Consider the following 12,332-nt stretch of genomic DNA (forward strand, 5'->3'; position numbering starts at 1 on the left):
CTTCCACGGCCCAACCCAAGCCTGGGTTTTGCTCATGTCTACTGTAAACGAACCCGGGGCCGAACCTTGAAACTAGAAGCGAACCACATGCCAGAATACTACAGAGGACACAACATAGAGGCAAGTGCAAATGTTAGTGTTGGTGGTATAAAATATAAACGAAATGATACATTAACATGCACAAATTTAGCACATGCAATATGGTATCTTGTCATGTTCCCTAATAAGCGTACTTAAGCCTACGATATCAGATGAAAAAAAGAAGTATTATTGTTTGATATATTTTCAGTCAGTAGTGAAAGTTATCCTGGGAAATGGCTACAGGCCGTCCACACAAGCAGCAAATTTTGAAATGCCATGACTCGCACCAACAGTAATATGCTCAGATAAATCAAGTGCCGTTTCAGTCTGAACAAAGACGCATACAGTTCAATATCGACGTTGACAGTAAGCAGGCACAGATATATCGAGATTAGTCATGACAAAGCAACAAGTGGTAAGTACCACTATAAACACAAGACACGCTTACATTGAGAGATGGCACAAGAATATGTTACTTCTTTCCGATTGTCTGATCCCTGCACTTCACCACATACCAACAGTAATATGCACAGATAAATCAAATAGTACAGTGTTACACTGGAGATGAATACATGCAAATTACAGTATTTTGGCAAAGTAAGAGGTGGTAAGTAGTAGTAGTAGTAACAACACAAGACAGGCTTAGCGTAAAAGGCTAGGGAAGGTGTTAAATTGAATAATCCTATTTGAGCCGTGACGACAGGCAGGCTGCAGACAACTTCTTTCACTGGAAGTGTTGTTCTTCCGGCAGCTCCATGGAGCAAGCTGCTCAGTAGGAGTCATGAGCTGGGCTGTCTGAATGCATGTCCATGGATGATTCGTTTGAAGCTGTGGGGTTTGCATCACGGGTTGCACCGTTTGTGAAGTACCCCGCATCCCCACCCTGTTCTAGATGGAATGGTTGCAGGCTCCGGCGGATGGGGCTGGATAATGCGTTTGAAAAGACCATTGAGTTCTTGGACTGTGTCAGTCCGGGGTTTCCTGGCGCAAATAAGCTTGGTGATGGTTGCTGGTTGCTTGTGTTGGGGATATGCACCGTAGCTGGAGTGCATTGGCTAGAATATTGTGATCTTGGAGAGGCTGATGCATTATCACCTCCATACTGAATCTCATGCTACACATACACAGGATTCATTAGAATATGTTACCATTCTTTGCCTGTGCAAAAAGGAAAAAAAAAAAGAACAAAGGTGTAACTGTATGCTAAGATGCTACGGATGGAGACATAAATAGTCGAAGAAAATACGATCAAAAGTAATTCTGCAAGAACCATCAGTTCATTATTATTCATCATAAATCACTCATTACACTGCAAAGGCAGCAAGCCAGGAACACGTGGCACATAACTCAGAACCGAACATGATGTATGAAATGGAAATTTATCCCAGTTTATGTAAATCTAAAAAGCGCCTCAGAAATCAGAAGTGAACTGAAATATAGAAAGGGGGTTACTGCAACCTTACCTGGATGTGGGAGGCTATGTCAGCAACTGTCAGCCTCAAACCGTTTTCATGCTGCCTCAAGATCCATTCATAGAGCTTTTCCTGCATCAATCACAGAACTTGGAGCATTAGGGAAAGGTCAGGGAAGAAAGAAAGAAGCAGATGTCTTATCAGACCAAGGACAAAAAAAAAAGAAACAGAAGGTGCCATTCTACATCAGAAATCTACGTAAGTGCCCGTTAGTTGCAGATACGGTTCCTGGTGGATTCCTTTGTGTTAACTGGACATGTTATGGAAGCATTATGGGGGTGTCAGCCTACAATCACTGCATTTTCCTCCCTTTTTTTGTTCTCGACAATGCTGAAACTATAAAGTATTGTGTTTATACACAAAACTAAAATGAGAATCATAAGTTTATTGAACTTGTTTATAACTCAAGATGAGATAGAGAAACCATAAATTGCATGTTCAGAAACACCGGAAATGAAAGAGAAAACTTCTTTTGTTTTTAGGCATCTTGATGGTCAAGACCCATTTGTCATTAAATTCACAGGACATGGGACACAGTTGACGGTCCAATAGTTCATTATGAAAAGCTACTGTAATACTAATACCATACACATACAGGCATACATCATCCCGCACAATGGGAGTTCAAAGCAGTGCCAGAAGGCCCTGATATGTTAATGCCACATTTGCATAATGGAGTATGGACAAGATTTAACTGGTTTTAAAAAGCAAGACTTATCTATCTGAAAAGTTAAACATATAGAGAAATAAATATAATCCACAGATGAAGATGGATAGATGATATCATAGTAACAATGAAAAACAGCATGCTCATTAATTTGGGGGAAGAAACAGAGCAGTTTGCCATGAAAATTTCTTCAGCTATCCGTGTTTTAAAACAGGGTAGGCCCCGCTTCCAAATTTGACATTTAAAGACGAAACAAACAGTTTCACAAAGAGCTACATTCATGCGGCCACATGCTGCAGTGACCACCTGATGTAAAGGTACAAAAATCAAGCATCTATTTATAGAACTAATAGTAATATCTTGTACCTATGGTCTAGGTCACCTGGGCGTACCTCTTTGTTCTTCATTGGCATCGCAATGGACTAGCTAAACGGCTAAACCTCTGTAAGTGCTTATGCACAAAAGATGATGAGACATGAAAGCACATATCGAAACACATATTGCTGTACTGTAAAATACTAAGTGCCAGTATTACAATGCATTCGCTGATGTTCCATTTGATGGTTTACTAGTCTATAACATGTAATGAGATGAGAAGAAGTTTTAGTCCAAACCAACATAGCCATTATGTTCCACTGTACTAACGTTGACTTCTTTACTAAGATAAAGCATGGCTGATCATACCTATCACAAACATTGAGTATTGCAAGTTCTGACCAAAATCACAACTCAAGATACTACAAGTTCTAATGTCAAGAAATGTCTTCCGTGACTGGAATAAGTATCCTACAAGGTACAGACCTACCCCTAATGGTGCGACTTTCCATATGGCAGTGCACAAGTTGAAGTAAAGCTGAAAAGGATGCATCCTTCGTATTATTGCAGAAGTAACCTGCCCCATAAGTAAAGTCTCCGCACTTCCGCTTTCCAATTGCACACCTTCCCTCTGAACCTAGCCCGGTGTGACTCTTGCAACGCACAAAGTGAGACGTCCGGAACCATTTCCAATCAGAGCACAAGAGCTAAACTAACACGAAAGCAGCTATGTAGAGAAGGAGCGCCAATGAGAGCTGGTGAATTCCAACCAAAATGACCTCAAATGTCAATACGACAGTTCTTATTATAGCAAACAATTTTCTTGGCACGGTTCGTGTTGAATACATTATTCAGATAGGTCAAAAGGACACACTATGAACATAGTTCGCATGCAGAAAATGTTGGTGCTACATAATAATCAGAATTAGGTACAGAGTGGCCACGAAACTCTGTCAGAAATCGCATCCCAACGCCAATTGGACAAGAAACTTCCATCGCCAATCCCTTTGACGATAAAAGATCCAAATCGCTAACGAAATTCAGGCTAAAATTCCAATCTTCCCCAAAAGAAGAGGCCTCAGCACCGAAATTCCCCACCAATCGAGTCGAGAAACCCCCAAAATACAACAGCACGCCGACCGAATTCACAGCCGGGGCGCAAGTCTTCACACCGCCGACCCACTCAGACCCGAATCCAAACACGACGAGCACAAGGGGGTCGGGGAGAAGCGAGAGGCCCGAGGCCGTCCGCGTACGTACCATGGCGTGGCGCTCGCCGGCGCTGAAGGAGACCTTCTGCGCGCCCATGGCGAGCGTGTAGAGCTGCGAGAGCGAGTTGGCGGCGCCCCGGAACGCGCCGTACAGCGCCCGATCGGTCTCCTCCAGCCGCGCCGCCTCCGCCTTCCGCTTCTTCCCCGCCATCTCCCCTCCCCTCCCTCCCGATCCGGCGCGCGCCGCCGACCAATCTGCCCGAACCCTAGGCAACGTCAACAGCGAGACGCGCGCTCCCCGCGACGAGGTGACGTCGACGAGCACGAAGCGGCGGCTTTACGTCTCTCTCTCTCTCTCTCTCTCTCTCTCTCTCTCTCCTGCTTTCGCCTCGTCTCCTTCCCGTGCGTGGCTGCTGCTCCGATATCCTCCTGCTGCTGTAGCCGTGTAGCGGGCGCGCGGCGCGGTGAGATGACGGGGACCGGCCTCGGGCCCGCATGGCGGTGGGACGAGAGGGAGGGACGAGGAGCACGTGGCGCGGGGCTTGCCGCACGTGGGGTCTGATCGATTGATGGCGTGGCGGCGAGGGGCTCTGCCAGGCGGGTCCCGGGCCCGCCCACTGGCAGCGTCAGTGTCGGCGTCGTGAGTCGCAACGTCTAGTTGGGCCGGTGATGGGCCGAGGGTTCCAGCTCCATGGGCCTCTCGGCCCAGGGACAGAGGCCCTGGCCCTTCCACGGGAATGCAGTCGGGAAGATCAGATTATGTCCAACCATATTTTCTTTATTTAGTTCTCTTCTTAATTTTTTTCTCCATTCTTAATCTTTTTATTTTCTCTCATCTTCAATAGCTTCCCTTCGAAAAGATTCGTGAAAAAAAATAAAGAAAATCCCGTTCTAAAGGTAATGAACTTGGTAATTCTTTCGTGACAGGAACCGTGAAGGTAAATCATTAAAGTGTTGAAAGGAACAAAAATCCATTTGTAAAAGAATTTTGGACCCTGACGTAAATCGGTTGGAGATGATCTTATGTGTTGTATAAGACAAGTCAGATCACGAAGATAATGAAATAATAAGAGCTAAATATGCAAAGAAAAACCTCATTAGAAAGAACAGCGTTCGCATCATCAGTAGCGGATGCAAAGGAGTCAGATAATGAACTTATCCACCTCTGGTTCTCCCTCTTCTAATTTCTCTTCTTTTCCTCTCTCCTCTTCATCTCCCTAGTTCATGCCAAAAATATTGTTAGAGGCTTCCATTGATGCTTTACAGGCCTGCGCACCACGGATGGTCATGGATGAGGAGAATTACAAATATGGAAACTGCTGTCGAATTCTAAGGACATCAGCACGCTAATCAGCTCCAATTAGAAGAACGATCGAGAACACAACAATGTTTCTTTTGATAGGAGAGAACACGACGATGTTGGGAATAGCCTATCAACTTCATTGATCTCTTTGGCAGGAGTCCACATCGTAGAAGACTAAAGTAGGTATACTGCAGCAAAAACTTACAGTGATCCTTACTTTCCGAAATCAAAACCTCATCTCATCGTCATCAATAAATTTTAGAAGACTCCATCAGAAGAACATGTTGAAATATGTGCGATATAAATAGTATATATATACATATTTCTCTAAGAAGATAATAAAAACAGTAGATCAAAAATAACAAAGACAAGAAAATGAAATACATGTCTTTTATACCATGAGCACTGAGAAGGTAAACCATAAATAAAATTTGAATTGATCTAGATGACATATTCATATGGCTCTCAGACTGATCAAATCAGTTGGCTCCAGATCAATAAAGATCTGCTCCCAAGCTGACCACTAAATCATATCACTAATTAAGCTAGAACATGAGATCACACCTAGATGACAACCTTAATTTACAATTCTCTGTATTCCACAAATTCCTGGCTATAACAGCAAGTATATCTTTACTAAAAATCAGAATTCAGCACATAGCCAGCAACAAGCTCTTTACTGAAAATCAGAATTCAGCACATAGCCAGCATCTAGCCTTCTCAGAACTAATAAACAAAACTTTAAAACCTTTCTGCACAAGGGACAGAAAGTAATCTAGAATCTATTCCAAGCTGCTGAGTGCTGAGCAATCTTCACAATGTGCTGAATTCAGAAATACTTGCTACTCAAGTCCAGGAGTGAAAATTAACAAGCAGTGACAGATAACTCAAGCAAAATCAGCACACAGGAGATCAGACTCCTTCTAATCAAAATTGAAGGATCATATCACTACTCATACAAATTGCAGACAGAGAATCAAGGTTGTATCTATTGTACTCAACATTCTAACTCAATTTCAATGAAATTCGTCATCACAGAGCAATTGTATCATGCATCTATCAGTTCAGATAAGTGAAATAGAGAACTCACAATGAATATGCTGGAAAGGCTGGAGAGTGAGGCAAGGCACAGCACGAACGCTGCAGTCCCAGAAATCCAATCAACCGACTTTGCCGTCGGATGGAGGGAAGACGGAGATACAATACCTCAACCGCACCACCTCTGCAGTGCGGGCGAACCTCGGCAGCGCAGCTCCGAGCACCAACAAGATACCTCCAGTGCTGCAAGAGCTTAGGCCAAAGCCTCGGTTGGAGTCCAAGCTCTCAACCCCGAAGCTCAAATCACAGAGAGGAAAAGAGGAGAAAACCTAAAGTGTGAGATGCCCACTGTGATCTGATCTCTGGAATCCAAGCCAAGACTCGGTAGAAAAAGGGAAGAAAGGCAGCGAGCAACTCACGGCGCAGAGGAGCCCCTCCGAACCCTCCGCGAGCCCATCCCTATCCGGACCATCAGACGGCCAGCACACGCCCGGGATCCACAGCTGAGCTGCATCGCGAGAAGAACGGAGATGAGGTTCCAGCCGCCGCAGCCGCCTCCCCCCCCCCCCCCCCGAAGGGGATTTTTCCTTTTTTCCCCCCTCAGCTGTTCAGCCGACACCATTTAGGGCAAACCCACTTGGGCCCATCCAGATGACGGCCTAGGCATAGCAAAGATTCGGCCCAGAGATGCACAACCACATTGAAATTTCTAAAATAAATACAGCAGTCCCCACCAAATTTTAATGTTGGTAAAGTTCGGTTTTATATACAGGAATTGAGTAAAGTGTACCTTTCGGGTTTGAACACAATACCTAGTCATATAGAGATTAGCTCGAACAGACAGAGGAGGACTAAACCTTGATCCTCTATCTTGGTGTAAGAGCTTCCACCCATACAACACCCTGTACTAGGCTGCTAAGCCTTTAGCTCTCAGTTTGGACGTTATGGTCATGTCCGAGTACCTTTAATTCATGAGTGCCACTCAGAGAAGTACCTGGCTTCTCTGTTATTGCGACCACACAATCACACTCACATAGGTGAATTCTCCTAGATGTTCTGTAGGACGACATCTATTGCCATTCGGCATTGAATTCATTAAGAGCTAGCAGCTCACCCTCTCCTACAGAAGAGCATAGCAGCAAATGGGATTGATTTGCTCTTATATCCACACAGCTTGTTATCCCAGAGCCTAGTTCACGGGATCTCCGATCACCTAGGGTAGGTTACTGCCGGTGTGAATCTTATCATAGGGTAATAATCCCATTCCTCTTGATGCCGCTTGAATGACTGTTCTAGCCATTCATTTTGTGAAAGGATCCGCAAGGTTCCTTTAAGACTGAATGTAATCCACCGCGATTATACCCATCTCTAATGCATGCCTGAGCGACTTGAGTCGTCGTTTTATGTGCTTCGAAGACTTCATATTGTCCTTCCTACTCTTCACCTTAACCAGAACGGTTTGGTTATCGCAGTAGGTGAGAACAGCCAGAATTGGTTTATCCAATATCGGGAGATCAGAAAGGAGTTCTCTAATCCATTCTGCTTCTACAGCTGCTGAGTCTAGCGCCACTAGCTCAGCCTCCATCGTGGAGCGAGTAAGGATGGTCTGCTTAGATGACCTCCAAGACACTGCTCCGCCTGCTAGAGTGAAAACATATCCACTCGTAGCCTTCATATCATCCGAGTCACTGATCCAGTTGGAATCACTGAATCCCTCTATGACTGCAGGATGGCCAGAATAGTGAATCGCAAGGTTCTTTGTCCCCTTTAGATACTTGAGAATCCTTTCCAGTGCTATCCAATGATCATCTCCTGGGTTGGATATATAACGACTCAACCTGCATACTGCATATGAGATGTCAGACCTAGTTGCACTGGCCAAGTACATTAGGGAACCTATCACCTGTGAATACTTTAACTGGTCTTTTCCATGGCCTACATTTTTCTTCAGCTTAGCATTTGGATCATAGGGCGTGGCTACAGGCTTACAGTCTATCATACCAAAACGTGTAAGCACCTTGTCCACATAATGGGATTGACTGAGTGTTATCCCATTCTCGCCCTTTATGAGCTTGATGTTTAGAATTACATCAGCTTCTCCCAGGTCCTTCATATCGAAGTTCTGAAATAGAAAAGACTTTGTCTGGTTAATCATTTTCAGATTTGTCCCAAACAGCAATATGTCATCCACGTATAAACATAGGATAACACCTCGACCCCCACTAAAACGATAGTACACGCACTTATCGGCTTCATTAATACAGAACCCGACCGAAGTCAGTGTAGTATCAAACTTGTCATGCCATTGCTTGGGGGCCTGTTTGAGACCATACAAGGATTTGATTAACCTGCATACTTTACGCTCCTGTCCTGTTACCACAAATCCGTCTGGCTGATGCATATAAATCTCCTCGTCCAGCTCTCCATTTAGGAAAGCGGTCTTGACATCCATTTGATGCACAATGAGATTATGCGAGGCTGCCAGTGCCAAGAGCACACGGATAGTGGGTAATCTAGCCACAGGAGAGTAAGTATCGAAATAGTTTTCTCCTTCCTTTTGCGTAAAACCCTTAGCCACTAAACGGGCCTTGTACTTTTCTATGGTACCATTGGGTCTGAGCTTTCTCTTGAAAATCCATTTGCAGCCGATCGACTTGTAGCCAATTGGGAGGTCTGCTAACTCCCAGGTTCCGTTAGTGATAATCGAATCCATCTCACTACGGACCGCTTCCTTCCAGTACTCCGCTTCTGGAGAAGCGTATGCCTCTGAAAGGTTTCGTGGTTCATCATCCACGACATAGGTGACAAAATTATCTCCCAATGATTTGCCAATTCTTTGCCTCTTGCTCCTCCTAAGTTCCAGATTAGGAACCGTGTCATCAACACTCTGAGGAACATGGTCATTTTTTAAAAGATCATGGGAAACAATCTCATTCGCTCTCAAAGAAAAGATGTGCTCAAAGAATGTCGCATCCCGAGACTCCATTATCGTGTTAACGACAATGTCTGAGACCTCAGAATGGACCACTAGGAATCTATAGGCAGTGCTCTAGTGTGCATACCCTAGGAAGACACAGTCAACAGTCTTTGGTCCTAGTTTCCTTTTCTTCGGCAGGGGAACATGCACTTTAGCTAAGCAGCCCCAGGTGCGAAGAAAAGACAGATTTGGTTTCCTCATCTTCCATCCTTCATAAGGGGTTACCTCGCAATTCCGAGGAGCGACCCTGTTCAGGACATAGTTAACTGTGAGAACAGCCTCACCCCACCAAGAGTTAGCCATACCAGAACTTTGTAACAAGGCGTTAACCAAGTCACAAATAGTTCGGTTCTTCCTTTCGGCTACTCCGTTGGCCTGTGGTGAGTATGGTGGCGTAAATTCATGGATTATGCCACTTTCTTCACAGAATTCGGAGAAATCCCTGGGAATATATTCCCCACCTCGGTCAGACCTCAGTCTCTTTATTGTCTTCCCCAGCTGGTTTTCCACCTCGGCCTTATAGATCTTAAAGTATTCTAATGCTTCATCCTTTGTTCTCAGCAAATAGATATAGCAGAACCTAGTGGCATCATCTATGAGAGTAAAGAAGTATCTCTTGCCACCCTTGATTAATATTCCATTCATCTCACAAAGATCAGAATGGACCAGCTCAAGTGGCGAGGTGCTTCTCCCCTCGACCGTATGAAACGGTTTATGGGGCTGCTTTGCTTTCACACACACCTCGCACTTATGGCTCTTATCATACTTATATGAAGGAATAAGATCCATCTTGCTCAAACGCACAATTGCTTCATTATTAACATGACACAAGCGAGAATGCCAAATATCAATGTTCTTATTAGAATATGAAGAATAGAAAATGTTTGCAGAGCTATCAAGAGTAGAAATGCGGAACATGCCTCCGCAATCATAGCCTTTTCCTACAAACAACCCACACCTGGTCATCACTACTTTATTCGACTCGAAGACTAATTTTATTCCTTGCCGACACATCATCGATCCACTGAGTAGATTGCGGGTCATGGCAGGCACAAATAGTACGTCCTTCAGGACAAGAATCTTGCCGGAAGTCAGCTTCAGGCTCACTTGTCCTACTCCACGCACTGCTGCCGAGACCCTGTTCCCCATCAGTACGGATCCACAGTCTGCGCCCTGGAGAGAAGTAAAACATGTCTGATCAGCACAAATATGCCTTGTAGCACCTGTATCAACCCACCAACTTACTAGTGAATTTGCCATAAAGGCCTCAGGTACATACCCACTAGTGGCATCGCCTTTACCGGTATTATCGACCGTTGCAACAGCCACATGAACTTGGGCTTTGGCTGCCTTCTGCTGGTCAGGTGTTGGCCCCTTGCCCTTACGATCGCGACATCTGTTGGCCTTATGATCCAACCCACCGCAGACGTAGCAGACAATCTCAAGCTTCTTCTTCTTCTTCATAGTATTAGTCTTCGGTCCAGAGAAACCAGGCTTGGCCTTCTCTTTCTTCACATTCTTCTTAGGATGGTTCTTGTGCTCAACAAGATTAGCTTGAGCAGGCGTCTTCGCCCCACCATAACCTGCCTTTGACTTCTCTTCGACATTTATAGCAGCAATGAGCTCATTAAGAGTCAATCGCTGTTTTAAGTGTCGACGTGCAGTGACAAAATCACGCCAAGAAGTAGGCAGCTTGGCCAAAATAGCATTAACCTGAAAGTTCTCCGGGAGGACACAACCATATTGGCCTAAGTCACGCACGATCAGCTGTAACTCATGAATTTGTTCCATGACTGATCTGCTATCTCCCATACGAAAGTTTAGGTAGCTTGCCACCATGAAGGACTCATTGCCATTATCGCTTTCAGCATACTTGTCATTCAGCTCCGTCCACACCTTCCGTGCTTCCCCGAATCCTACGTAGACGTCGAAGAGCCTGTTTGACAGAACGGCCAGGAGACGTGCAAGGGCTGAGGCATTTGCCTTCTCCCAACGGGCCCTTAACGCATCGAGACGCGTTCTTTCGACCTCGTCTAGCACGGCTTCCCCTTGAGGAGAGGGCGACTCTTCGGTGAGGACCCAGAATAATCCGAGCTCCATCATCCACAGCCTCGTCCGGGCCTACCAGCGCTTAAAGCCGGTTCCATCGAAGCTCTCAGGCTTAATCGCGTCCGAGGACGACGGAGGTGGAACAAAGGAGCTAGAGCTAGCCATCACAGAAGCTATTGGATTTCTGGATTGTTGAAATATGTGCGATATAAATAGCATATATATACATATTCCTCTAAGAAGATAATAAAAACAGTAGATCAAAAATAACAAAGATAAGAAAATGAAATACATGTCTTTTATACCATGAGCACTGAGAAGGTAAACCATAAATAAAATCTGAATTGATCTAGATGACATATTCATATGGCTCTCAGACTGATCAAATCAGCTGGCTCCAGATCAATAAAGATCTGCTCCCAAGCTGACCACTAAATCATATCACTAATTAAGCTAGAACATGAGATCACACCTAGATGACAACCTTAATTTACAATTCTCTGTATTCCACAAATTCCTGGCTATAACAGCAAGTATATCTTTACTGAAAATCAGAATTCAGCACATAGCCAACAACAAGCTCTTTACTGAAAATCAGAATTCAGCACATAGCCAGCATCTAGCCTTCTCAGAACTAATAAACAAAACTTTAAAACCTTTCTGCACAAGGGACAGAAAGTAATCTAGAATCTATTCCAAGCTGCTGAGTGCTGAGCAATCTCCACAATGTGCTGAATTCAGAAATACTTGCTACTCAAGTCCAGGAGTGAAAATTAACAAGCAGTGACAGATAACTCAAGCAAAATCAGCACACAGGAGATCAGACTCCTTCTAATCAAAATTGAAGGATCATATCACTGCTCATACAAATTGCAGACAGAGAATCAATGTTGTATCTATTGTACTCAACATTCTAATTCAATTTCAATGAAATTCGTCATCACAGAGCAATTGTATCATGCATCTATCAGTTCAGATCAGTGAAATAGAGAACTCACGGTGAATATGCTGGAAAGGCTGGAGAGTGAGGCAAGGCACAGCACGAACGCTGCAGTCCCAGAAATCCAATCAACCGACTTTGCCGTCGGATGGAGGGAAGACGGAGATACAATACCTCAACCGCACCACCTCTGCAGTGCGGGCGAACCTCGGCAGTGCAGCTCCGAGCACCAACAAGATACCTCCAGTGCTGCAAGAGCTTAGGCCAAAGCCTCGGTTG

The 12,332-nt window shown here is 44.6% G+C and overlaps 1 protein-coding gene across 1 annotated transcript; it reads right to left on the reverse strand.

Annotated features, from left to right (window-relative positions):
• Positions 1-530: 530 nt before the first annotated feature.
• On the reverse strand, positions 531-4,180 carry LOC133901348 (uncharacterized). Its single transcript, XM_062342685.1, has 3 exons — positions 3,796-4,180; positions 1,545-1,625; positions 531-1,195 (listed from the first exon to the last, which is right to left on the reverse strand). Exons 1-3 carry the CDS (start codon positions 3,955-3,957, stop codon positions 851-853), a joined length of 588 nt encoding a protein of 195 aa, XP_062198669.1. The 5' UTR covers positions 3,958-4,180; the 3' UTR covers positions 531-850.
• Positions 4,181-12,332: the final 8,152 nt, after the last annotated feature.

This window comes from Phragmites australis, chromosome 20 (genome assembly GCF_958298935.1).
Source record: "Phragmites australis chromosome 20, lpPhrAust1.1, whole genome shotgun sequence".
NCBI lineage: Eukaryota > Viridiplantae > Streptophyta > Magnoliopsida > Poales > Poaceae > Phragmites > Phragmites australis.

Excerpts from the sequence above, each read along its gene's own strand:
- LOC133901348 (XM_062342685.1), bottom strand. The coding sequence starts at position 3,957 with ATGGCGGGGAAGAAGCGGAAGGCGGAGGCGGCGCGGCTGGAGGAGACC. Across the intron at positions 1,626-3,795 it reads CCGGCGAGCGCCACGCCATG|GAAAAGCTCTATGAATGGAT; the intron begins GTACGTACGCGG and ends TGATTGATGCAG. Across the intron at positions 1,196-1,544 it reads ACATAGCCTCCCACATCCAG|CATGAGATTCAGTATGGAGG; the intron begins GTAAGGTTGCAG and ends GTGTATGTGTAG.